At 29.8% G+C, this 27,305-nt stretch overlaps 4 protein-coding genes across 8 annotated transcripts in view; 3 read left to right on the top strand and 1 right to left on the bottom strand.

Annotated features, from left to right (window-relative positions):
• Positions 1-11,388, bottom strand: part of LOC123265550 (protein-tyrosine sulfotransferase) — a 279,719-nt gene extending 268,331 nt beyond the window's left edge. For both annotated transcript variants that reach the window (XM_044729352.1, XM_044729353.1), the window contains exons 1-2: positions 11,070-11,388; positions 10,814-10,960 (exon numbers count right to left, since the gene is read on the bottom strand). The gene's annotated coding sequence lies outside the window, so the exon portion shown is untranslated. The remainder of the gene's footprint in view (positions 1-10,813; positions 10,961-11,069) is intronic.
• A 2,261-nt stretch (positions 11,389-13,649) lies between these two features.
• Positions 13,650-21,253, top strand: LOC123265546 (protein MTO1 homolog, mitochondrial). The gene is made up of 7 exons (XM_044729351.1): positions 13,650-13,778; positions 14,559-14,854; positions 16,732-17,031; positions 17,953-19,163; positions 20,792-20,895; positions 20,971-21,025; positions 21,094-21,253. The coding sequence occupies exons 2-7, from the start codon at positions 14,620-14,622 to the stop codon at positions 21,193-21,195; spliced, it is 2,007 nt and encodes a 668-aa protein (XP_044585286.1). The 5' UTR covers positions 13,650-13,778; positions 14,559-14,619; the 3' UTR covers positions 21,196-21,253.
• Positions 13,926-14,592, top strand: LOC123266129 (MKRN2 opposite strand protein). The gene has a single exon (XM_044730160.1). The coding sequence runs from the start codon at positions 13,993-13,995 to the stop codon at positions 14,590-14,592; it is 600 nt and encodes a 199-aa protein (XP_044586095.1). The 5' UTR covers positions 13,926-13,992.
• An 827-nt stretch (positions 21,254-22,080) lies between the features above and the next one.
• LOC123265545 (DNA topoisomerase 2-binding protein 1-A) lies at positions 22,081-27,075 on the top strand. Of its 4 annotated transcripts, none has more exons than XM_044729350.1 (3): positions 22,081-22,483; positions 22,558-22,691; positions 23,426-27,075. In XM_044729350.1, exons 1-3 carry the CDS (start codon positions 22,376-22,378, stop codon positions 27,012-27,014), a joined length of 3,831 nt encoding a protein of 1,276 aa, XP_044585285.1. In that variant the 5' UTR covers positions 22,081-22,375; the 3' UTR covers positions 27,015-27,075. The 4 variants fall into 4 exon arrangements, with proteins under 4 accessions (XP_044585285.1, XP_044585284.1, XP_044585283.1 ...); XM_044729349.1 differs by having other exon boundaries at positions 23,423-27,075; XM_044729348.1 differs by having other exon boundaries at positions 22,558-22,697.
• Positions 27,076-27,305: the final 230 nt, after the last annotated feature.

Raw genomic sequence — 27,305 nt, 5'->3', positions numbered from 1 at the left:
TGTGTAGTTTTCGAGTCTGTTTACCTATAAATTAATCCTGCAGGAAGAGATAAATATTGTGAAGAACGTGAACATTTGTTCTAAAAACAAATGCCTTTTTCTGATGTTTTATAGCAACGCAAACAAGCATACTACTTTTTGATCCGACATCACATACAAGCGATTGATTTTCAATATTAATTTATTAATTTCTACAATTGCTGTTTTTTTAAAACATTTTACCAATAAATTAAAATTTTTAAATACCTTAAAAATTATTGTCTAATTTATCTTTATTCAATCAACTGAGTGTTATCTCTTACAGACACAAAAACAGTTTTGCCATAGTTATGACTAATTATATAATATGCAATAGCCAGCATAGTTAAACATGATTTATCTGTTGCTTAATTATCGATTTTCTTGAGCTACTAATATTGATAATGTTGAAGAAGAGAAGCCATACAGTATTCTAAACGAAGATATCTAATTTATTAGCGTATATTTAAAAAAAATAATAAAAAAAAACTTGTATTTAAAATTAATACCTACGATAAGTATAAATATGTTTGATTCATATCAACTATATCCAATTTATTAAATTTGCTATTGAAAATATTTGAAAAAATGACTCTTTATCTTAAAAATTTTTGCACTTCTTAGCTTTTCTGATCTTACTTTTCATAAAGAATAAAAATGGTCTAAAAAAAGAAAAATTTACAAATCTTTGTTATCTTTTTCATAATTTTTTTACAATTTTGTTTTTCCAAATGTAATGAAATAATAAAATAATTAATTACGTTGTTCCAACGATTATTATTAGAACAGTAACCATTTAAAGCTTTGAAAGTAATAAAAAACAGTAACTTATTTTTTTGCAAAAATGATTATCAGCTTTACTAAAAATTTATCAGTTTTCAAGTAAATAAATCTAATAGAATCCCAAGTTGATTGAATGTATCGACTGCTACTCTCAAACTCAAATAGATAACCTCATTCGGCAAGTATCACAAATCAATATTCAAATGCATAGATACATACTCCATAATTACAAAACAAAATTCAAACTTGAAAGGCTAAAAATTAGCCATTAGTCATTGTCATATAATAATATCAACTAATATCAGTTACAAAACCAAATAAATCTACGAAATCCAGCAATAATTATTTCCGCTTGCAATTTGCCAACGGAAGTCTAAAAATATAAATAATATCGGTAATAAAACTAGCTTAAATCGTTAAATTCAAAAAGTTTCCTGGGCAAATAGTGACACACACAAATTTGACAACCGATATTCTTGATTGGTATTTTTTTCTGTCAAGAGTCAGATGTATAAGTAAAGTAGAAGCAGAAGCGTTGGGTCTAAAAATCATCGAGTTCCCACTCGAATGGTATTCAATCTACCAACAACTAGCAGACTAGCATCACCTACTGCATGTCTGGCAGATCTATCCATCCACCTCCTCTGGTATTCATCCATCCAACCATCTATCTATCTATCTGCATATAAACCCATCTCACTCAGTCTCCTCACTTGCACTCGATATTGAAATTTCCGTGGACGTGTCTACGTCGATGGCTATAGGAAGTCGAGTGTCGATTGCCGTCCGACGGATATTTGACGCTGTTACACACAAAGAAATCATTTGCACAGACTAAATTTAATAAAAAAAAATCCATCCATCCGCAAGCTTGTTCAAATCCGTGATTTAAAAAAACTTTCATCGAACTAATTTAATTAAAAAAAAAAATAGTTCAACTATCGACAAACTCTTGGTTTTATTATTTTTAGTTTTACTTATAACATTCAATTCATCTCCGGAAGTATGACTGTTGAATAATGGATTGGTTTGTTTAATAAGCGAAAACGCTGCCGTAAATGCCAATAATAATAACAATAATATTCTAAATAATTAATTAACCTTATACATTATCTTGGCTGATAATGAAACGTATGAGTTTGCGCTCTGTTTACTAAATCTACCATATTTGCTGAAGTTTGCAGAATAGTTTATCTGTTGCATTAATACCAGTTTTCCTTTTATTTTTCAACTTTATTCGCGTTTTACTTTATCCTGTACTCTTTACTTTTCATCATTTTAATTTAAGAGATATTTACTGTTAAAATTCCATGATTTCAAAAGTACATGCCTTAAACCCATATTTTTATTGACTTTAATCAGTTCAATCCATAAAAATTTATTGCAAATAAATTTTTCATTAAAAACATCAAATTTGAACATTTTACTTTAACGGTTACTTCAAGAATGAAAACTTGTTAATTGATCAAGTTATTTTTATCAATATTCAAGTATTTTGGAATTAGGGGAGCCTGGGGCACGACGGCCCCCTTAAGCCGATTTTTCTTTTTTGTGGCTTTCAACCATCAAATTCCTTTATTTTCCATCTATTTCGAACGAATCAGTCGAAATTTTGCAAAAAATCGAAAAAAATTTTTTTTTATTTTCTGGGGCACGACGGCCCCCTCCCCAGAAAATCATACAAAAAAAAATTTTTTTTACTAAAGCTATTACCATCAAAATCTAGAAATTCTCCTCGCAGAAAACGTCGTCGAGGAAAAACCACGATTCTTACTAGTCTTGAGTATCGCCGAGAACTCACAGAAAAAAAAATCAACATGAAGCAAAAAAAAAAACGACCTCAATTAAACAAAAAAATAAGAATAAAAAAAATAAGGTCAAAACCAAAAAATTTGAAAAAAAAAAAAAAAACATTTTAAATATAAAAATGACGATTGCCATTGTCTGTATTGCAATGGACTTTCCTCAGAGTCCTCAGAGTCATGGATACAATTGTAAAAATTGTAATAAATGGTCTTAGGATTCTCGCGAACGAATTGGCGAAGATTAATCTGACGAATATGTTTGTGATCATTGCAAATAATCGTATATTCATTAAAGTATCTCGATGTGATTTCCTAATCATCGAACATTTATATTTCATGGTTTATTCAAAGTGTAATTTTTGTTAACGTCTTAAAAAATTATGATAAATTTTATTGTTAAGCTAATAAATAAATAATAATTAAAAATAGAATTAATTTCTTTTATTGCACTCAGAGGTTTTAAACCTACGTACAAGAAAAAAAAAGAGATGTTTTTTAGCAATGAATTGGTAACATTAGTTTAGATTGATTGAAATCACAGGTTGAGTTTTCAGATTGAGCTTTTTAAATACGTAATATCTTGAACCAGACCTTTTTTTTTATATATTTTTATTATGTCAAAATTAGAAATGTGAATTACGTAAAGTAAGACATCCTTGGAGAAATTCAAATAAAACTTTGAGATTAGGTTTCTATCTGGTGCAGAGGATACCGTGATCAATAATTAATAATATAATTATTACTGTTTTAATTTTAAAAAACTCTGTTTTCAATTTTTTATAAGCCATGTAATCCAACTTTTCATTAAATTTTTCAGTTTAATTAAATTCATTCTAATTCATTGATCTCAAAAGGCCTAAAATAATGAATTCTTTAAATTTGTCATTTTTTGTTCGAGTGGTCCATTATACCCCACATATTACATATTGGCCCGAAATATCATAAAAACATCATAGAAGCCATAAGTTGACAGAAAATGGAAAAAGAAAATTTTACCTAATTTATAAGAGGGGCCGTTATGCCAGAGACCGTCGTGTACCTCTCTCCCCGGTATGATTCAATCTTTTATTAAATTTTTTAGTTCAATTAAATTTTTTCTGATTCATTTTACCACAAATTTATCACAATTTGAAAAAAAAAATTTTTTTTTCGTTACAATTTTTTTCTCGAGTGGTCCATTATGCCCTACATATCACTTATTGGCCCAAAATATCATAAAAACATCATAGAGGTCATAACTTGAGGGAAATTGAAAAAAAAAATGTTTACCTAATTTTTGAGGGGGGACCGTCGTGCCCCAGGTTCCCCTATATACATTATATATCCAAAGAAAAAACTAAAATAATCAATGAATAGTGAGCTTTCCACAATTTTTTTAGACCCGCTTTTTAACATAAAAAACGCCATTTTCAAGTATAAGTTGTGAAAGTAACGTCGTCCCCCTTCCACCACGTTGAGATGTACAGGCGGGCCTTGTACTTACCCCCTACCCTTGGAGTACCTTTAGGACCCGAGCGACAAGGGAGGACGACTCCACTTTTGAACAAATCCTTATTCATACACTATAACTTATCTTAATCTCTATTGTCCCATATACTTATATTATTGTAAACCCTTAACTTACACATATATAAAACTCTCATTGTTTTTAATAAACGTTAAGTAGTAGAACAACGCGTTTTTAACAGTTGTTATGTAATAAGATACTACTAACGCCATCTTTCAGAATTTATAAGAGATACGATAATGTTTTTTAGCAAAAGTACTCTAAATTTTAACATAAAAATTCATTGTAATCGGAATGTCTTATGACGATACGGTTCAAGGCCTTTCTTCTTCAATTACTAATATTTGTTTGAAACTTTTCCCTCAAATATTTTTCTACCGAGTGACAGTTGATTTCTTGGAAAGAATGTTAGAAATACTGTCATTTCACGATTCCAAACTAGTCATAACTAAGTTCGACTGTAATACTGTTTTTCATTTTTTTTTTTTTTTTTTACGTATACATTATTATTCACTATAGTATACTCATAAGTGAAAATTCAATGCGGTTAAAACACCATTTTCAAGTATACTTGTAGTTACGAAAAATACTACTGCCGCAATATTTCAGACCCCTCGAAAAGCTAATAAACTAAATTAAAAATAAGTGAGATAACCGTTGAAAAAGGGAAAAAGGTTGAAATTGTAGTAAAATTACTAGTTCGGAAAAATTAATTGCAAAAAGAAGCAAAACTAAATAATGGTTTTTAAAATTGGGTTCAAATAAATTTTTTTTAACTTTTCGTATTAAAACCTCCATGACCTATAACGTTGCAAAAATTTGATTTGAAAATAATATCGATTAATCTACATTCGATAGTTTGACGAATTTCCTAAATTCTTCTTCTGCATAAAAGGATATCAAAAAATAAATGTGTCATTTATTAAAAGCTGAGGTATGTTTTAAATCGGAAAACATTTCTCGATAAAATATTCGAATTAAAGTTTTCGGATAACGTTCAAAATTTTGTAATAACGCACGACAGCAATAGAATTTTTTATAAAAAAATTCTCGTCATACCTTCACTATCTTCCGAACGGTTTAATTCAGTTAAAGAATTTCTATTGCGAGAAGAATTTATCAAGATTCAGAACAGATGCGGAAATTTATTCAATTTATTTAATCTTGTTCTCTATTTATTTTAAATTTTCGAAAGAAATGTAATTCACGTAAAAATTTAATATTAATTAATTCATCAATATTGAAACTGTGAGTAGTATTTAACAAAAAATGTTCGAGAAATAAGCTTTTTTATCAAATTAATTTTTAAAGGCAATAAAACATTAAAAAAACATTCAAAACAAAAATTATTATTTTTTTTATTTCTTCCTCTATTTTTAATTTATTCGAAGGCTAATAATGAGAATAAAAATGTTTATAAGGTAAAAGCCCTAATTATTGACGCTATAAGAGACGAAGTTATGATTTCATTTTTTTCAAGCAATCAAATATAAAAATCGTTGAATTTTGTCTGTGGTAATGTCTTAAATAATGTTTTAACTAATCAATTTCTTTTTTTAGAATGATAATCAGTAATATTAACTAATTAATTTTAAATAATTAAATAGATGATCTGGATACACCAATTATTGACGGGTTGAAAAACTGATTGATCTAAATATTGACGTACCGTAACCCCAATTATTGACGCCCCTACTGCGCATGCGTCGAATCATTTGGTTATATTATTATTTATCAAAACTTGATATAAAGTAATCAATATTATTAAAGTTAATTAATAATAATTTCCATGATAATTAATTACTATTAAAAATATAACAATTTATTCAAAAACTTATTTAACACCAAAACACGCCGAGTTATTTGACAGTTAAAAGCCTTGTATATATAATATAATCGCGTAACGTATTTTATACTAAAAAAAAAGGCGTCATAGCGCTGTTGACTAGCTGTCAATATGGGATTCACCATAAAAATTATGAACTAATTATTGACTCCCACTATTTAAATATTATAAAGCATACAATTAATTTCGATTATTTAAGTTTATAAATATTTTATATATTGTTAATTAAAAAAAAATAGATCATATAATTACATGAAAAAATTAATTTAAACTCGGCAGTTAAAAAAAATGCTTTTCTAACCAAAATTGTTAAGAAAATAGACGCTCGTAAGCTGATTTGATGAATTGGTGCTAACTTTATTTTTTTTTAATAATTAATATTTAATATTTTGAACTGAAAGTGATTTTTATCAATTTTTTAATTAATTAAAATTTAATAAAAATTTATTTGATCGTTATTCTTAATACAGATAACTAAATATATTTAAAAATAATTTAGGGTGTCAATATTTAGACCCCCGTCAATAATTGGGGCTTTTACCTTAGGATAGAATAAGTTCAAATCTTTCAATCTCTTCAATAGGTACTCTTCAATGCTCTATCTAGAGCAGATAGTTTCAATGCTATAATATTTAAGATGTCCAGTGTTCAAGTTCTACGGAAACCACAAATATTAAATTGATAATTTGTGATTCTTTCAGCTACATAGAATTTGTGTATCTTTTCTCGTTGTCTCAGCTTATAAGATAATCAATTAATACTACAATTTAAAAAAGGTCGTTAACAATCACCAAATCGTTTACTGGTTAAGTATTCGGGTGAAAAATTTTTGATTTTATATTTATTTATTCAATGATTTCTTTTTATACGCGGACATCTCATAATTGATGCTGTCAAATTTTATTCATCTTACTTTCAACTTCTTCAACTTTATAATTCACAAAACTATGAAAATTAATTTAATTTTAACGTAATTATGACTTTTTTATTTTAAAACTAGCCAACTTTAGAACGAAAAAAACAAAACTAAGTGATATTGACTTTTTTATCTTAAATCGAATTTAACTAATCCAAGAAAGTTTAGGGGGGTATTCTAGTCTAGAAGCATGAATTTCAGGTAATTTTTTGAAGTGCCGTAAAAAAAAAGGTAATCAATATTTTTACTATCCATTTTTTATAAGTTATTTATTAACATTACAAGAATACAGAAAAAAATAAAAAAATTTTAAAATTCAAAAAATTAGCAGCTGATGAAGTAGGGGGGGGGGTCTCAAAAAATTGGCACGTGACCATGCCCACGATTCCAACCCTCCTAGCAATCAGAAATAAAAAAATAAAAAAGATTATTAATCTAGAGTAATGTCACTAGGCATGAACTAAGGAAAAGTTGAAAAAAAAATTTTTCACAAAATGGCGACTGCCTGAAAAAAAAAAATATTTTTTGTACTACTTTTTTTGACTTTTTCGAATTTTTTAAAAATAGTAAAAATTGAAATTTGGGGATGACCATAGTTTATGCCATAGTGACATTACTCTAGATTAATAATCTTTTTTATTTTTTTATTTTCGGTTGCTAGGAAGATTGGAATTGTGGGCATGGTCACGTGCCAATTTTTTGAGACCCCTCCCCCCACTCCATCAGCTGCTAATTTTTTGAATTTTCAACTTTTTTTATTTTTTTCTGTATTCGTGTAATGTTAATAAATAACTTTTAAAAAAATGGATAGTAAAAATATTGATTGCCTTTTTTTACAACACTTCAAAAAATTACCTGAAATTCATGGTTCTAGACTAGATTACCCCTTTAATGTAATGGAAATTCAACACTTCTAGAAAAAAATAAGTAAGTTAAAACTGACAGAATTTTGACTTAAATTTTAAATGAAAAGTAAGTTTTATTTTCAACCCAGAGAAGTTTGCTTTACTCGTCTAATGAATGGACTCCTGAATTAAGCAATAAATATTGAAATTAACAACAGTTCGTGGATAAATATTTACATTTTTATAATCTTCTGTCAAACATAAAATACATTTTGGTAATATATTTTTTTCATTTTATCTTGAATCAACATTACACTAGAGTATTTCAAACTCATAAATTAAATAATAGTCTGACTGCAATAACTCACAAGTGACTATAAAACAAATATTATCAAAAATGTTCTTATTAACATCATAAAAAAACGATTAGAGTATACTGATAGATAACAAAGTTGGTATTGAAGCTATTGTTTCAATTAGCTGTTGGAAATTTGAATGTTACACTATATATTTTACTTTATAGATTAAATGTCGAAAACCCAAACTGTTTTCGATTACTTTATCAGTTAAAACGTCATTAAATAAACGTACATGGAAATGAAGTTACATTTGTGTGTATTATTATCGATTACTTCCACCTAACAAAAGAATCAATTTTCTTTTGTTAAAAAATTTTTAATTTTTTTAAGAAGCCTTTTTTTATTTCGACCTTTAAGTTCCTTTTAAAAACGACATATTAACGACTCATTAATCTTGAGATTATTAATAGACTATAAATAACACATTAGATCAAAAGATGACCAATTGGAAATAACTTTTTATCCATATTCTCCTATAAGTATTTTTATTATCTATAATCAATAAAAAAAAAAATCTAGGTCGAAAGATCCAGAAGAATCCAGAGAGACATTCATATCTACTAAAATATCTTGATAGGTCTCCATAGACTTGGATGAATCCATATATAGTTTATTTTGAGACAGTGAAGTTATAAATTATTCTTATGCACAGAGTGGCATCAGATATCTTTACTTTGTAAATGTAACTTTAAAAGCTTTGAAAGTACTTTAATTTAGAGTACTTTGATTTCAAGGAAAAAAATTTACTTTGAATTTGGGTACAATTTTTCCAGTTATAGAAAATGAAATTATGAAATATAATTTTTAAAAAACATTTTAACAATTTTTTTGTATTTTTTAAATTTAACACAAAATTCCGAGTTTGAAATTAAAACTACTGCAGATCTTTATAGAAAATATGATCTTAAATTTTTTCACAAATAATTTTCTTGCTATTCCTTTGATTTTGTTTTGTAAAATAAATAAGATCATCGAGTTATTTCTTAGCAAAACTATTAAGAGACCTTGATAAGTCAGAAATCTAAAACTATTGGCATGATTAACATTTTTTTTCAATAGTTTCAATATAATTTCAAGTTTAATTCATATTTTATTATGTAAAAAAGGATTGAGGTTTCTAATAAAAAGAAGTTTGTTTAATTTGATTGCGTATGAGACAAAATATAAAATAATAATTGTCAAATCGTTCCGGTATTGGGTCTTTTACCTTAATGCTAAAATTAGCTGACAATTTTTTAATTTTTAAATAATTTACTTAAAGAAAATAGATAAAACTTTATACACGTAGTTATTGAAAAAAAAAAATAAACTATGAGTGCAAACATGTATAAATATTCTATTCACAATAAATTTTTACGAAAAAAAAATGTAAAATTGAAAAGTGTCTGCTAAATAAATGTTCAAATCTTCAATTAAATTTATTTTCCATCCCAAGTATCTTAATCCCAGGTTTCCGATAAAATAACACGATAAAAATTATCAGATGCCTAATTTTAAGCTTAAATCTCAATAATTTAACCATTTAAAAAAAATTAGAACGACGGTTGACCCCTAAGGCCATCCCTGCAACTTCCCGCTCATTTTGTACTTAATCGCTCAAAATTACACATTACGTTTTTGAGCTCTTCGAGCTCAAAAATATGATTTTAGTGTCATTTTGAGCTCTTCCCCTTTGTGTCAAAGAGCTCAAAACTTAAGTAGCAGTTTAATATAACACAATTTTTTGAATTTTCAAACCGCAATAACTTTTGAATGAATGAACCGATTTTCACGCGGTTGGCGGCATTCGACGCAGTTTTTGAAATTCTATGATATATTTTCAAACACAAATTGATCAGACCGGAAATTTCGGTGTAATTCGAAAAAAACTCTTATTTTCGATTTATTTCGTCAACGATAACTCACGAACGATTCAACCGATTTTGACCGGTTTGGTGGCGATCGACGTGGTTTTTTTATGTTAAGAGCTGATTAGTTTTTGAAATTGATCGGTCGAGCCGTTTGATAGTTATTAAAAAAAAACCATGTTTGAAAAAATTTTTTCTTGCAATTTTTTTTAAGATTTCTCAAAATCTATCGGTCCGAATCGGTCCAACTAGTATTTATAATCTAAGTTTAGTCGAACTCTTTCGAATGGCACCAACCGCAATCAAATCGGTCAAGCCGTTCAAAACTTATGAGAGGTTTACATACACACACACGCACGCGCGCGCACGCACCCATACATACATACGGACATACAGACACCATCGCGGGAATAGTTAGGGAAGCTTCCTAGGTCCTCAAAACGTCGAGATCTGATGAAAACTCGATTTTCGAAAAACGAGGTAAAAACAATAACTTCCCGATTTTAAAAAATCTTCGATTTTCTTAGCGGGAAGTTAAAAATTAATGTGATCAGATGTCAGTTGACTCCCGTATCACAAAATTCGTCAGTAATTTTCCTACAAAAAAAAATAAAAAAGCTATTGACTATAAAATTACCGATAAGTAGATAAACAAAATGACAGATGATAGATCTCGTATCAATGAAAACGATCTATAATTGCAAGGTCAAGTGGAGTAAAACCACATGCGTGGTCATTGACGCATCAGGTGTCAGTCACCTCTTCTAGTCTAGTCTGCACTAGTACTCTCTACATGCTGTTACTACAACGGCAGCGGCTGAGAGTGCATACACTACATACTACATGTGTAGTCTAGAGTAACAAGTTAAAGTAACTGGTCTACTCACATTACTCTCGCACACGTGTGTTTTTCCTGAAGCTAGTACATCATCATCCCGACATAATCCTTGTTATTACTCGATGAGCATCACGATTAAGATCGGATGCGACGGTGACAGCGATAGCAGAACAAAAACTCGAGAGTTCACTTCAAACTACAAAAACGAAAAACGAATTATTAAATAAATTACACAGCACTTATATCATTTATGTCGAATAACTGTATAAGTTATTTAAAAGGCCATACATGTAACCTAAACTTACCGGTCACGACGTGAACTCCAGCACACGGTTAGAATCCTTTCACTTCCGTAGAACAAATTTATCGGTTTACACTTGTCAGTGTTTAGATTTTCTTAGAAAATTAAAAACAAACTTGAGTTTTTTTTTTATTTCTTCTTCTTCTGAGAAGAAATTATCAGCCGGTTATTTTTAGTAGTGTCAAGTTAAATGTCAACATCACTGACTCCGTTTTTCAAATAAACAAACTTCCACGCATTTACTTTTACTATGAACATTCACAACACGCTTACCAAACCACTCGGCTTCGCGGATCAGCTGCGACTATTACAGCGCGGCCAAACATCACGCGGATACCGCTCGAAACTAATGCCATCTACTACTTTGATCAAAACTAAATTTTATTCTTTTTTATGAAAAAAATATAATATTGATTTTTGACATTAGAAATTTTTCAGTTTCACTTGGATTAATAATTTTTTTACTTAAAAATTTTTTTAGTTTCAAGATTTTTTTTTAATTGTCGGCAGGTAGGATGAAACTCTGTTTGACCATCATTGATTTAAAAATTTATTATTAATACTTGTAGTTGAAGTAAACAAATTATTACATGACATTAAAGTTAGCAGTCTTAGCCATTTTTTAATTTTTTTTAACATACAAATTCGTTCCAAAAAATTATTTTTAAAAAATTGCATTTTCTATTTTTTGAAATTTCTACAACTCTATTTTTTTGCCATAATTTATTTGTTAAAAAAATTCTTAGAACTATTAAATATCTGCTAAATTAATTTTCATAATGATTACTTAACATACTTGGAATTTAATTATTAAAAAAACAAGAATTTTCAAGGTGAATATCTTTATCAAGGCGAATATATTCATCAAGGTGGATATCTTTATCAAAAAAACAATTAATTTTTTTATAATCAAAACTGAACAAGTTTTTATAGACAATTTTTTGAAGTGACATTTTTCAGAGGAAAATTTTCTGATAAAATTCGTTCTTTTTTAATTTCTCATTATATTTTTGGAAATTTAAATATTTTTAAATCGAATTTTCCCAAATTAAAAAAAAAATAAAAACAAATAGCAATATTGAATTTCCTTTGAAAATTTTTAAATATATTGGAAAAAATTCAAATTTTAATTAATCATTTAACAATTTCTAAGATTATAAAAAATAAATTTACAGACAATAAAAAAATACTCGTTAAATAAAAAAAAAAAAAAAAAACTATAATTGCAATTTTTTTTTAATAGTACGAAAGTTAGCCGACGTTTTTAATTTTTTTTTATTTATCAAATTACAAGTCAAAAATATTTTTTAAAAATTGTACTTATAGTTTTTCAAGTTTTTTACGAATGAAATTTAAAAAAATTTTTTTTTGTAACAATTTTTTCAATAAAAAAATTCTAAAAATTTTTAGATGTCAGCTAACATAATTTTCATTTTTTTTAAATGTTGTTTTAGGACAATCTTATATAATTGTTATAAAAAACTAAACTGTTATATGTTTTTTAATTTAAGTATCATTAATGGCCATATGTCATAATTATTTATTTCAATAATGCTTTCCATCAATATAATTTATAAATTCAATAATATACTTACAATGCCTTTCAATGATTCGTACCGGTCAAGAATTTTACGGAAAATGGAAACATAAAAATTTGGCCAACTCTAAATAAATAAATCACTAAGTAAAAAACTTATATAAATATTATATTAGAAATAATAAAAAAATTATTTTTCTAAATGAGGATAATTCAAAATTTCGATAACAATAAAGGTCGTAATGTAAAAATTTAGTCACCAAAAAAATTGGAATTATTTTAAAAAAGATAAGAATAAAATTATAAAATTTAAAAATAAGATATCTATGAAATTAGACAAATCATAAAACAAACAAGTGAAATGACAGATATTTAAAAAAATGGAGAAGAATAAATTTAGACAAGTCAATAAAAAGACAATTGAAAATTTAGAAATATAAAAAAATTGAAAGTTTTAATTATTCGTAAACTTAAAAAATAGCCATATCTAATTGTAGACCAGTAAATTTAGATATCTTCAATTTTGGACATCTCTAAATATTTACAAATGTAAATTTTTACAATTCATAACAAAGACGATTAAAAACATAGTAATCATACAAAATAAGTACTAAGAAATTTAAAATACAAAAGATAGCTAAAAATTAATTAATTTTCCTGCGACCGCTGCTCCAGGAAGTTGTAAAATTATTTGCGTTCGATTGTCCTGTAATCTAAAAAATACACCAAGATTTTGCTTTTAATCTTGGTAAAAAATATTTATGTAGACCCGAAACTACCAACAGCTCCTGTGACCGCTGCCCCAGGAAGTTGTAAAGTTATTTGCAATCGATTGTCCTGTAATTTTAAAAACCGACAGAGATTTTACTCTCTGTCTAAAAGAGATTGTCTAAAAGACAAGATATAATTATTGAATTGAAGTTAGTTACTTAGTCTAGAAATATATCGACTATCGAAAAAAAATGTCCTTCGGTCCCTTATTGGTTAAAACTTAGGCGCGCAATTCAAATTTCTACTGATATTTTTAAAAATCTCTACCGATAAGCTCAATTTCTACTTACCGTTGTTATGTCAGTGCAGTGTAACGTGAAAACACAAAAAACACGTGTAATTTCATCAGCACAAATAATAAAATTAAAAAAATTACTCAAGTAATTAAAAAAATAAATAAAACATGTAAGCAAAGTATTAAAACTTCAAATCATTAAAAAAAAAATTACACTTAATTTAATTTCATAAATTTCTGTTTCTAACCTCATTGCTTAATTTTCTGTGAAAAAAAAAAAAAACATTAATTTTTAATATTGGTTTAAATTACTTAGTGACAAAAAAAAAATATAAAATAATTTTTTTTTAAATTAATAAATAAAAATTTTATTTAAAATAAATAATGGATTATGACATCCTATGCTTCAAACACTGTAACTCGCAATCAATATTCTGCAAAGCAATCCCCGAAAAATGTCCTATCTGTCAGGTGGAACTAAAAAATTTATTAACAGAACCATTTGTCTTGCCGCACTGTTGCACAAAGGCGACAAATAACCCGGCTTCGATAGTACTGAAGCCTTCTGTTGGAACATTTTGCAACGACTACACTATTACGAAGGACATGCACATTGGTGTGGTTGATTCCCAATGCCAGTTATATGAATACGATCACCGCGGAATAATTCACAACAATTTTAACGACTGGACAGACTGCATTGTCATTAACAATTTAGTTCCCGAATCTTGGTACTTCCACTGGGACAAAACGCTGTCAGATATTGTCATAAATCCTGCCTGGAGTTCATCAAACTACGACTCTGAAAAATTTAATTGTTACAATTTCATCATTGAGTTTCTTAAATTATTGAATTATGAAAATTTAAAATTTATTGATAAAGAGCATGTGTTTAATGAATTTTTCTTACCTAAGTTGCGTTATACATTAAAGTATATTTATATTTATAGAAAATTGAAGAATACTTGTTGTTACGTTGCTTGAAGATTAAGGAAAGAAGAAAATAAGCTGATGATGTCACTGAGGAAGATCATCAGGTCACCGTTGTTTGTGACGAAGATTGAAAGGATAAAAATTCGGCGTCGTGATATCCAGACGGCTAGTAGTAGTCATGAAAATAATGCTGATGATAATAAGTATGATGTTATTATAATCGGTGGTGGACATGCTGGCACTGAGGCTTGTGCGGCTGCTGCGAGAATGGGTGCGAAGACTTTACTTGTTACTCATAAGAAAAGTACAATAGGTATTTTATTTATTTTTCTATATTTTAGCCTAATATTATAAAATTTTTAATTATTTATATTTGAAAAATTTAATTGATTTACCGAAATTAATTAAAAATATAAATTAAGGGATCATTCTGGTTCCGGTGCTCGAGAAAAATCAATATTCATTATCTTTGGTAATTATTTACAAGTTGGGTCAACCCATGCTAGGCCATGTTAATTTTTTTTTTTCATTAAATTGATCAATTTTTTTTTTAATTGTTCGTTTTTTTTATTTACTTTTCAAAAAAAAATATCAAAAAAGATAAAATAGAAATTTTATCCAAAAACATGAATGCCACAATTTTTTTCAACTTTTAAAGGTAAAAAAGCTAACGAAATCTTTATTTTTTCCTTTCACGACATTTCTTATCATAAATACACCGTAAAAACAAACAGAATTAAAAAAAAATTATAAATTGTTAATGTTTCACCTAGTTATGGCCCAAAATGGGATTGACCCCACTTGTAAATAATTACCTTATTTTTTTACTTAGAAACTATTATAGATATTGATATAAAACTTATTCAGCTCAACAGATACACTCTTGAACAACTAAGAAAATATCTAACTTCATTTTTTTTTTATATTTTTTATATGAATAAACAACGGGTGAATGGAGCTCCTCTAAAAGTTGGTATAAAGTTGACGTACATAATGATAACTTAATAACGGCTCATCTAAAACACTAAAACCAAAATTATTTACCTTCAATATATGGGTAGCTATTGCTTCAGTTACGGAGATTGAAATTTATTGATAAATAACAAAATAGCGGACATTAAAAAAAATAAACTGAAAAATAAGGCTTTTTGCACAGTTTTTAGTCTTAAAAATAATAGTAAAAATCAAAATTTTGATTTGGTTGTAATCAACATAAATTTCAACACTATATTACTTACTTGTAGATATATATACTTTCAAAAATTATAAAAAAATAAATAATTTTTCAAAAGTTACAAATCAGAATGATCCCTTAAATTTTTTGGTAACTATTTACAAGTGGGGTCAACCCCATTTTAGGCCATAACTAGGTCAAAAATTAACATTTTCAATTTTTTTTTATTCTACTTGTTTTTACGGCGGATTTATGATAAAAAATGTCATGAAAGGAAAAAATAAAGATTTCGATAGCTTTTTTGTTTTCAAAAGTTGGAAAAAATTTTGGCTATCATATTTTTGGATAAAATTTATATTTTATCTTTTTTTGATATTTCAATATATATTTTTTTGAAAAGTACGTAAAAAAACGAACAATTTAAAAAAAAAAAAAAAAAATTGAATATCACAATTTTCTAAAAAATTTATAAATTTTTTTGAAAGTTTTTTTTTTTGTTTTTTTTTTTAATTTGTTTAAAGTCGCATAAACTACTAAGGTCATAAGCGACTACGGTAGGGGGTCAACTTTTGAGATTGGAATTCGTTTTATTTTTTGGGCTGAGCAGAATAATACACTTATTAAATATTGAAAATATTCATTGATGTACGCCGGACTCGAACCCGGTCCAATGCTTTAGTAAGCAAGGGCCGGATCCGATAGGGCTACTGCGCGCCTTTTGAAAGTTTGTTAAAATTGTGATAATCAACTTTTTTTTTTTTTAATTGTTCATTTTTTTATGTATTTTTCAAAAAAAAAAAATAATTCAATCAAATCAAATAGAAATTTCGTTCAAAAAAATGAAAATTAAAATAGTTGACCCCACTAGTAAATATTTACCAATTTTTTTTACATGATGAATTCTTAAAAAAAAAATCATAAAACTTATTAACAAACAAAAATTGCTCGATTTTATTCAATTTATTTAATTGATGTTTTTAAACATAATTTTTTAATAATTTTATGAATTTTTTCAGGTGAAATGTCCTGTAATCCATCATTCGGTGGGATAGGCAAAGGAAATTTAGTAAGAGAAGTCGACGCGCTTGATGGTGTCTGCAGCCGAATTTGCGATGTTTCTGGAGTGCATTATAAAATATTAAACAAACGTAAAGGACCAGCTGTATGGGGCCTCCGAGCTCAAATTGATCGTGATCTCTACAGAACAAATCTCCAGGCGGAATTATTCAACACTCAAGGGTTGGAGATACGTGAGTCCTCAGTCGAGGATCTTATTCTACAGCGTGATTCTAACAAATGTTGCGGTATTATTTTAAGTAAGTTTTAGTCACGAAATACCTGAAAAAAAGTTCACCAGTAAATTTTTACGAGGAAAATTATTCAGCTCATTTTTTTCTTTTCTAAATTTATCGACCGCGTGACTTGCAGCTAAAGGTAGTATGCGGTGTCAGAAATATACAATTTTTATTAATAATAAAAGAATTACTTTCAAGTAGTAAGAATTTTATGACAAAGAACGCAAATGCATTTTTTTACAATGGTAGTTTTATTATATTCTACAAAAATTTTTTTTTTAAAATTAAATAAAATTAAAAAAAAAAATTAATTATTATTATCAACTTAAGTACCCGCGGGTAATATAGTATAGTTAAGAGATATTTGTAATGATAAAAAATTATCGATAAATTTTTTAGTTAGTCATTATTTTTGGATATTTTTGTAAGATATAAAAAGAATATTGTGATAATTCATTTTTTAAATACTAAAAATGCTCAAACTATAATCTAACTATTTTAAATATAAGCCTTAATTTTTAAGTTTTTTTTTTAAATATCTAATTCTATTATTTTTTATGGTAAAAGTTAGGATTTTATATTTATATTTTAAAGAAAATCTACTTGAAAAGTGATGATTAAGATGAAAACTTGTTGATTTAACTGAATATTTTTTATTTTATCACAAATATCTCTTAGCTAGAATTTATAACCGGTCATTACTTTATTTAAAATAAATAAAGCGAATTTTATAATTAATCTTATCGCAGTTTTTTATTATACGAATATATAAAAATTTTCTTTTTAGAATTAAATAAATTTTTTTTAATTTATCAAAAATAATTATAAAAAGAAAAAATGAACATTTTGATTCTTCCAATTTTTATGTCTAGATTAACTATAATATCATTTTTTAAATTCTTTATACTAATTTTTTAACAAAAACTCTTGTATATATTTCAGAAGACGGCACAAAAATATTCAGTGAAACAGTTGTAATAACAACGGGAACTTTTCTAAAAGGACAAATAAACATTGGCTTAGAAAAGCGTCCAGCTGGAAGAATAGGCGACGAACCAAGTATAGGATTAGCAAATACTTTGGAAGACCTGGGTTTTCGAATGAGCCGATTGAAAACAGGAACCCCGCCACGATTAAAGAAGTCAACCATAGACTTCTCAAAGTGTGGGATTCAAGTTCCAGACGAGATACCAGAGCCATTTTCATTTATGAGTGAACGTGTGTTAATAAATCCCAGCGACCAGTTACCTTGCTACATAACTTATACAAACGAGCGAGTCGCTCAAATAATTAGGAATAATATGCACTGCAATAGTCATGTCACAGAAGAAGTAACTGGTCCGCGTTATTGCCCGAGTATCGAAAGTAAAGTATTGAAATTTAAAACGTCAGGCCACCAGATCTGGCTAGAACCAGAAGGATTGACCTCAGATATTATCTATCCTGGAGGACTGTCATGCACATTGCCAGCAGATAAGCAGCAAGAACTGGTTAATTGTATACCAGGGTTAGAAAAAGCTGAAATAGTGCGTCCTGGTTACGGAGTCGAGTATGACTTTATCGACCCCCGGGAGCTGACCTACGAGTTGGAAACTCGAAGGATCCGCGGACTGTTTTTGGCTGGACAGATTAACGGCACGACTGGCTACGAAGAAGCTGCTGCGCAAGGAATAATCGCTGGTGTTAATGCTGCGGCTAGAGTTCTTAATAAACCAGCTCTGATTGTCGACCGAACAGAAGGTTACATCGGTGTTTTAATTGACGACTTGACGTCTCGAGGAACAACAGAACCCTATCGTATGTTCACAAGTCGCGCGGAGTTCCGTGTAAGTCTCAGGCCGGATAACGCTGACTTGAGACTTACGGGCAAGGGGTTCAGAACCGGCTGCGTGTTGCCGGAACGCATGGAGAAGACCTCCAAGCTAGAGGAAAGGTTGCAAGAAAGTATGAATCTGCTTAGATCTATTTCTAAAAGTAACAAAGAGTGGTCGGAGTCATTTGGAATCAAAAGAGTTAAAGATAACAAGGTTAAGAGTGGGTTTACTCTTTTATCAAGTAATTTTTATGATCTTGAATTTGATGACTTTGTTGAAAAAATTCCTGAGATGTTTGGAAAATTTGCGGGAGACAAAATATTAGCACGTCGTGTTAAGGTACTTTTGAGTTTTGATATTTTTTATTAAATTAAAGGTCTTAATAACTATAAAAGTTTTTCAAAAATTTTTTTTTAGTTAATTTTCAATTTTGTAGAATTTTTTTTTAATATCAATTTTTTTATTAACAACAAATTTTCTTTTAGAAAAAATTTTTTTTATTTATTCTATTTTTGGTGAACTTAAAGAAAAAAATGTATTGTTAGAAAAAAAATTCGGTAATTATTTATAAGTGGGGTCCATTTTATTTTCATTTTTTTGAACAAAATTTTTTTTTCAAAACTGATAAATTTTTTTTTTTTTTTTAAATACATAAAAAAAATGAACAACTTCCCTGATAGCCACTTCATATATAAGTTCTTGTAGTTAAATTCTTGTAGATAAGTTAGCGACAAGTTATCGTTAAGTTAACGTCAAGTCTACAAATGCCCATCCTTATATGCAAGTTGACAATAAGATAGTGCCGAAATTAAAAAACAAGTTATCTATAAGCTTATAGTAAACTTGAATTGAAAATTTCGACAACTTAACAGCAATTGTTTCAATACAATTCTTTGAAGTAAAGTTGACCATAACTTTACGATAACTTGTATTAGATTAAAACTTATTGCCAATTACTCTTCGTCAAGTTATCTACAGAGTGTCCCAGAAGTAACGGACGCCATTGTAGCATCTGATAAACAAAATAATTTTGAGACGAAAAGTCCTTAGCCATTTTTTAATCAGACGCATAGATAATTAATTATTAATTAAAATAACGTCCTTTTATGCGATAGAGAGAGAGCACTAGTGTCAAGTCAAGTGCGTTCCAACGAAGATGCTTGCACGTGTGAATGTGTAAGTAAATATGTGTGACTACGTTAGCTATAGAAACTAGTTAGTCATATAGTTAGTTGTGTCTTTGTTTGGCACATATTTTACTGGACATTGGCGCTCTCTCTCTCTCTCTAACAAATAAAGAGACGTTATTTTTAATTAATAATTAATTATCTATGCGGTTAATTGAAAAATGGCCAAGGACTTTTCGTCTCAGAATTATTTTTTTCATCAGATGCTACAACGGCGTCCGTTACTTTTGGGACACCCTGTATAATTCGCGGCACTAGGTTATCTAAAAGTTATAGTATGAGGTGGCTATCAAGATTGAAAAAAAAAATAAAAAAAAAAAAAAAAGTTGATTACCACAATTTTAACAAATTTTATAAATTTTTTTATATTCAACTTTTTTTTTTTAATTGTTCGTTTTTGTATGTCCTTTTCAAAAAAAAAAAAAAAAAATACAAAAAAAAAGATAAAATGGAAATTTTATCCAAAAATATGAGAGCTAAAATTTTTTCCAACTTTTGAAGGCAAAAAAGCTATCGAAATCTTTATTTTTTTCTTTCACGATATTTTTTATCATAAATCTGCCGTAAAAACAAACAGAATAAAAAAAAAAAGCTAAAAAATGTTAATTTTTCACCTAGGTATAGCCAAAAATAGGGTAACCCCACTTGTAAATAATTATCAAAAATTCGTGATACTATTTGTATTGTTTAAATTATTGTTAACCACGAAACTTAATAATTATAAACATCATACACTCAATTTAAAAATTTTTAACACTAATTTTATTAATAATGTTTCAGATCGAAGTCAGCTATGATTATTGTATTCAAGAGCAGTTGCTAGAAGTTGAAGAAGTGCGCAAACACGAAAAAATGCTGATACCCTTAGACTTTAATTATGAAAAGTAAGTTAAGTAATTAATTAAAAACTTTAACATTATGAGAATGTAATTAATTGAAGCTATTTCTATTATGTTCAGGATCAACCTTTCGACGGAAGACAGAGAAAAACTCACAGCTATGCAGCCGCAAACGGTAAATATTATCTTTAAATCAGGTCGTTAATTAAAAGAATAATTTTATAATTGATAAATAAATTGCAGGTTGCTGCGGCGACGAGAATACCTGGAGTTACACCAGCAGCGACGCTGAGAATTGTTAAACATCTTCAACAGATTAAACGAAATGTATATAATAGAAATTAATTATTATAAAAATTAAATATTTATAATAATTGTTTTAAATGGTAATTTTATAATTATGTAAGAAGAATTTAAAAGTTGATTAATAATTGTAAATAATTATTTTTAATAATATATCAGGTAATAAAAAATTAGTAATGTAAAAAAATTTTTTATTAAAATTTTTAATTAAGGGGTAACCACTGTGACGGTTTACAAAAAAGGTGATTTTCGGGAATTTTTTTCACAAGGAAAAAGGAATTTGGGGATCGGATTTGTTTTTATTTTATTTAGGGTGCATTAAAGATTATTACTCTAAATTTTTATTAAAAAATATTTAATTATTACAAAGTTATTAACAATCTCGTAGAGCACTAGAAAAAAATTTCCCCCTCCATGGTCGCATCGATAATTCAAAAACAGATCATCTGAAAATAAAAATCCAAATTGCTTTTTAATCAGTAAGGATATAGTTATCGTTTCACAAACGGAATTCTGAAAATTTTAATTTTCAAAAAAATGGCGACTGATTGAAAATTTTCTCATTATTTTTATTGTTTTTTTTTTTTCTTGTTTTAACCCGACTAAAAAAATCTTTAAAATCAAAATTTTTAAAATTCCGTACGTGCAACGATAACTACAGCCTTACTAATTAAAAAGCAATTTGGATTTTTATTTTCAGATGATCTGTTTTTGAGTTATCGATGTGACCATGGAGAGGGAAATTTTTTTTAGTGGTCTACGAGATTGTAAATAACTTTGTAATAATTAAATATTTATTAATAAAAATTTAGGGTAATAATTTTTAATGTACCCTCAATAAAATAAAAAAAATCCGATCCTCAAATTCCTTTATTTTCTCTGTTAAAAAAATTCTCAAAAATCACCTTTTTTTCGACCGTCACAGTGGTGTTCTCCCTTAATGCAAAGTTTTTCAAGGTTTGGTGGTGTTGGTGGCGCTGCTGGTGAAATTTAAATAAAATAATGTTTAGCGCCTAAAAATGGCGATAGTCAACTCAGCTGTTCAGCTGTTGAGTAAAAAAGCGGTAAGGGAGCGTCAGTGATAGTTATTATTTATAAACAGATTGTAAAATAAATAAATATATATATATATTTTCTTACATAAACATATTATTGACATAGCTGAGATTAATCGGTGATGTAGTTTGTAAAATTTTTGTATAAAAAAACAATATTTTTAATCATGACCAGTCAAAACAGTCAACTGGATTCTCTAAACATTTATTTTGTTGTATTTTCTAAATATGAAAATGAACAATCTTGTTCTGAGGATATGTGGGATGCATTTAATGTAAGTTTTTATTTTATTTATCAATATTTTTTTTTTTAATCTTTGCAAAATACTAACTATATTTTAATGGTTAGAAATGTGAGGACAATAACCTGCAACCACGCTGGGTCACAGAAGAGGAGTGTAAGAAAATGGATCTGACCAAAACTGACATTTTTGTCCTGGAAGAATTTGCTGGAGAAATTTTTCAGTATTTACAACGTTTCAGGTGCTTGTAAGTTTTATTTTGACCCTTGGGAGGTATGCGTTTTCCAGCGCTTGACTGGTACACTGGCTGTATCGTACTAGACCTGTTTAAGTTTATTACACAACACTAAAATCAGTTAATATTCAAAAATTTTTTAATTTGATTAAAAGAAAAAGATTATTTATTGATGATTATTTATTAAATTAAAAAAAAAATATATTTAAGGCAATCAAATTATAGTTTTTTGAAATTTCTACATGTTAATTTTTTTTTCATGATTTTTTTGTTGAAAAAATTAAATCCAGTGTCACAAAATTCTTTTTCGCAGATTGATATTTTGGATTATTTTATTTATTATAGATAATACTAGATATACTAAAATCTACAAAGATCTGAAAATTTTACAAATTTTAAAGAAAAAAAAATTTAGAAAAAAAGGATCGAAATGTAGCAAATCAAAAAAATTATGAATATAAATTTTTTAAAAGAATTTTATAAATAATATCAAAAAAATTATGAATATAAATTTGTTAAAAAATTGTTATAAATAATATAAAAAAAAAATATCAATATAATTTTTTTATAAATAATATCAAAAAATTATCAGATGTTTGCTGATTTAAGTGTCAGTAATTTTACTAATTTATATTTTTACTAAATTAGATATTTTAAAATGATCAGTGTACCTCAAGGGTTAAATTAACATTAAAAAATAATTCTTTCTAAAGAAAATATGTTTAATTTACTTTTAGTAGAATAGTTGGCCCACCGTGCTTGCTCCGCTGTTTCTTGACCTGCGATGCGATTCCCGAGGGCGAGAGCCCAATATACACAACTTCAATGCAAGGCCTGGTGATTACCTCGTCCGGATTCACCGTCAAAGAAAAAGAGCACATCCAGAAACTTGTCGAATACATGGGTGGAATTTACTGTAGAGATTTGCGCGGATGTATCACTCACCTGGTTGCAAGCTCGACAACGTCTACCAAATACGAGATGGCCTGCACTAAAAACATCCCTGTTTTCAAGTACGATTGGATAACACAAGTTTGGCAGGAGAACCTCAAGACCTTTGTGAAGGCTACCGAGCCCTGTTTTGACAAATACAAATGTCCAGTATTTTTTAATATTGTCGTCACAGCGTCAAATGTCGGAAAAAAAGACAAAGAGAAAATAAAAGATCTAATCACTAAACATGGAGGTGAGTTTATGGGACCTCTTGACGGCTCGAAAGTCACCACAGTTATCACCAATGAATTTTCTACCAAAAGCGAGAAAATAAAATATGCTATTACACACAATCTGCCGTGCATAAAACAAGAATGGGTTTTCAAAAGTGCTGAAGTTGGATATGCGCTTCCGTACCACGACTATCTGATCACTCCCAACAACAATAGTATGAAGTGCTCGACACCCGAGCCAGGATCCACTCAGCGTGTGCTAGAGCCTTTGGACTGCTCAGGCATGAGCATAATTCCCCATTCTTCCCGCAACTTTATCGACGACACCATGCAGTCGACAATAAACTCTGTACCAGAATCCACATCGTTGACACCAAGTTATGTTAGAGTTCTGGAGACTCTTGACGTGAAAAAAGCCAAAAAAGCGGGGCCGTTTCTCGACGGCTGTAACATTTATCTCGCGGGATTCGTCACCCAGCACCGAGACAAAGTAAACAAGATTTTGAACGCTGGTAGCGCTACGAGGTTCGATGACTTGTCAGACGCTCTATCTCACGTGATAGTTGGTGACAAGAGCAAAGCTGCCAGCGAATTGAAGCTCATTAAATCCAAAGGTTTGAGTCCGCACATAGTGACAGTCAGTTGGCTGCAGGAAAGCATCATTCTTAAGAAACCTGCGCCAGAAGACGCGCATAGCTTTGACAAGCAAGTGACTGATCGCAAGACCACAGAACCTGCCTCACCGCTGAGTAAAAAAAGCATCCAAATGCTGCAGAAACCTCGCAGGCCACCGGTACCTATCTTTAGCTTCAACAAACCTCAGGAAGACGAGCCGGATATTGTTCAGCAGTATCTCAATAAGACGAGCGAAAAACTTCCAGAGCCGGTTTTTAATGATAGGCGCAGCGAGGCGAAAACTAGTTCAAGTGGGAATCATGTTTCGAGAGCTGCTTCAGTGTCCAGCAAACTCGCAACTCGTAGTTTAGCTTCCGTGTCGCAGAATAGCGAGAGTAATGTTACTCAGTCGACAGCTCCCGAGCAAATATTTGACAGATTGGTTTTCTTGGTAATCGGGTATGATGATGAAGAGTTCCATCAAGTGAGTGCGACTCTCCAGGCTGTTGGCGGCAAAGTTGTTCCCAGCTCCTACAAAGGTATTCCTGACTTTGCAATTGTACCTGTCTCTGGCGCGACTGTTAAACACACAGTAAGTGAAATTGTGACGCCTCTGTACATCGAAGAATGCATAGAATGTGAAAAAATGGTTGATATAATGTACTATCACAGGCCGCTGTCAATTCCTGCAGACGCAAAACCGCTTTCAGAATGCGTAATTGCCATCAGTTCCTACGGTAGTTCTGAAAGATACTATCTGCAGGAGTTGGCAGTAGCTCTGGGTGCTAATTACCAAGATACTTTCGCCCGGAAAACTAATGTCGAAAAGAACCAGTTCGCAGGAACTCATTTAGTTTGTGTAGAACCAACTGGGAGCAAATACAACGCTGCTGTAAAGTGGAATCTTCCAGCAGTGACTGCTGACTGGTTGATAGCTTGTGGCGAGAGACTTACTCTCGTTGATGAAACTCCGTTTTTAGTCGGCGTAACAGTAGCTCCAGTTCGCAGACCTCAAGAGCAACTGATGGGTCCACCTTCTACTCCAGTGGCAAGGCAAATTCTCACACCGAAGCGTCGCTTATCTCAGACTCCAGGCTTGGATACTCCTCTAATCAACAAGAGGTTGAATCTAAGTGGTCATCAGAACACTCCGAGCTCGCCTTTCCATGTCAACACACCACGAACGCCCTATGGAGCGACTGTGGAGCCTAATCCTTCGGCAAGCTTGAAGAAGACTATCTCCAAGTGGATCAGCGATTTTCCGAAAAATAAAACAGAGGCTCCACGACAACGCGCTCCTAGCACTCCGTTGTCGGAGTTGAAGAGACAGATATGGTCAGCGGCGAAGAAATCAGCGGGTGTTCTTCAGCAGTCTGTAGACCTGGGTCAAGATCCTGAAGAACAGTCTTCGATGCATTCTCCGCTTGGAGTGAATTCTCAGTCGAAAATTGAGACCCCGCAAAGAGATTCTTCTCGGCTTAATTATACTCATTTGAGTGGTAATGATGATTCTGCTCATATGAGCTACGAGGAAGAACTTGGTGAACCTGTTCCGAAGCAGTTATTCGCTAATGAACTGGAAACTGAAAATAATCCTATCAACGAGCAGCTGGAACACATGAACAAACTGCTGAACTCTGCTCGTGGAAGCTCCACGGAATCCAGATACTCGCTCAATGAGAACAGACCTTATGATGAACCGAAAGAACACACGAATTATTTGGTCCCGGACACACAGCCGGAAAGTGTTGGCTGGGAGGATCCAAATCCACCGAAGATGGCGTCCACGAAATTGATAACCAGTAGCTTGCAAACACCCGAGAGCTCGCTTGTGTCCTCGAAACTGGAAATTAGCATTCGGGACACGCCAAGAAAGAAGTTTATGTTATCGGGTGTGAAGAACAAGACGAGCTACGAAGAAGCTATCAGGCAGCTGGGTGGTGAAATATCCTCGGATGCAAACTTTGACCCCACTGCGACGCATCTGCTGTGCATGAAGCCGTCGAGGAACGAGAAAATGCTGGGAAGTATCGCTTCTGGTAAATGGATACTACATTGCTCATATATTCGCGTTTGTGAAAATGCTGGGGAGTTTGTTGACGAGGAAGAGCATGAGTGGGGCAATCCCAAGTGTATACATTCTAAGGAATTGGCTAATCAGCAAGAAATTGACTTGGCTAAAGCTGCTTACCGATGGAGGATTAGGCTGAGCAATAAAAATAGCGGTGCTTATGAAAATATGGTCGCGATTCTGATGGTGCCCAAGGAAAAATACCAGCAGTTTGAGAGACTGATCAACGCTGGTGGTGGTATCGTTGTACCGGCTAAACATCCGTATGATAGTCCTAAGGGTAAAAAGATTACCCACTGCCTTATTCAGATCAACAAGGTTGAGCAGCCTATTGACTGGGCGATGCTTGCCAGCAAAGGGATTTTGTGTTTCTTACCGCAATATTTGAACTTGTTCCTAACGGAAGAGAAAACTTTGAACCCTCGTGACCATGTGATTCCGGACTTTAAGAAATATTTGTCTCTTCTTCCTAAGTGAAGATTTTGATTTGTTTTTTGTACTGAATATTTAATGTTTTTGTAAGATATTTGTATTTCTATTGATTTTTTTTGGAATAATTATTGTTTATCAGAAAATTCTTTTTTATTCATTTTATAACCAACGATAATTAATATTTTTTGTGATAAAAATAAATTAGTATTAGACATTAAATTTATTTATACAGAATTTATGTTTAAAAATGATTAATGATTATGAAATTTATAAAATTAATAAAACTCTAATTGGATTTAAATTTTTATATGTCACAGTAAATTGTATATATATTTT

Source organism: Cotesia glomerata, linkage group LG5 (genome assembly GCF_020080835.1).
Source record: "Cotesia glomerata isolate CgM1 linkage group LG5, MPM_Cglom_v2.3, whole genome shotgun sequence".
NCBI lineage: Eukaryota > Metazoa > Arthropoda > Insecta > Hymenoptera > Braconidae > Cotesia > Cotesia glomerata.
This window is presented reverse-complemented; position numbering and strand designations above follow the sequence as displayed.

Coding starts and splice junctions, on each gene's coding strand:
- LOC123265546 (XM_044729351.1), top strand. CDS start 14,620: ATGATGTCACTGAGGAAGATCATCAGGTCACCGTTGTTTGTGACGAAG. Junction 14,855..16,731: donor TCATAAGAAAAGTACAATAG/GTATTTTATTTA, acceptor GAATTTTTTCAG/GTGAAATGTCCTGTAATCCA. Junction 21,026..21,093: donor CAGCTATGCAGCCGCAAACG/GTAAATATTATC, acceptor AATAAATTGCAG/GTTGCTGCGGCGACGAGAAT.
- LOC123266129 (XM_044730160.1), top strand. CDS start 13,993: ATGGATTATGACATCCTATGCTTCAAACACTGTAACTCGCAATCAATA.
- LOC123265545 (XM_044729347.1), top strand. CDS start 22,376: ATGACCAGTCAAAACAGTCAACTGGATTCTCTAAACATTTATTTTGTT. Junction 22,484..22,557: donor ATATGTGGGATGCATTTAAT/GTAAGTTTTTAT, acceptor TTTAATGGTTAG/AAATGTGAGGACAATAACCT. Junction 22,698..23,422: donor TTACAACGTTTCAGGTGCTT/GTAAGTTTTATT, acceptor ATTTACTTTTAG/TAGAATAGTTGGCCCACCGT.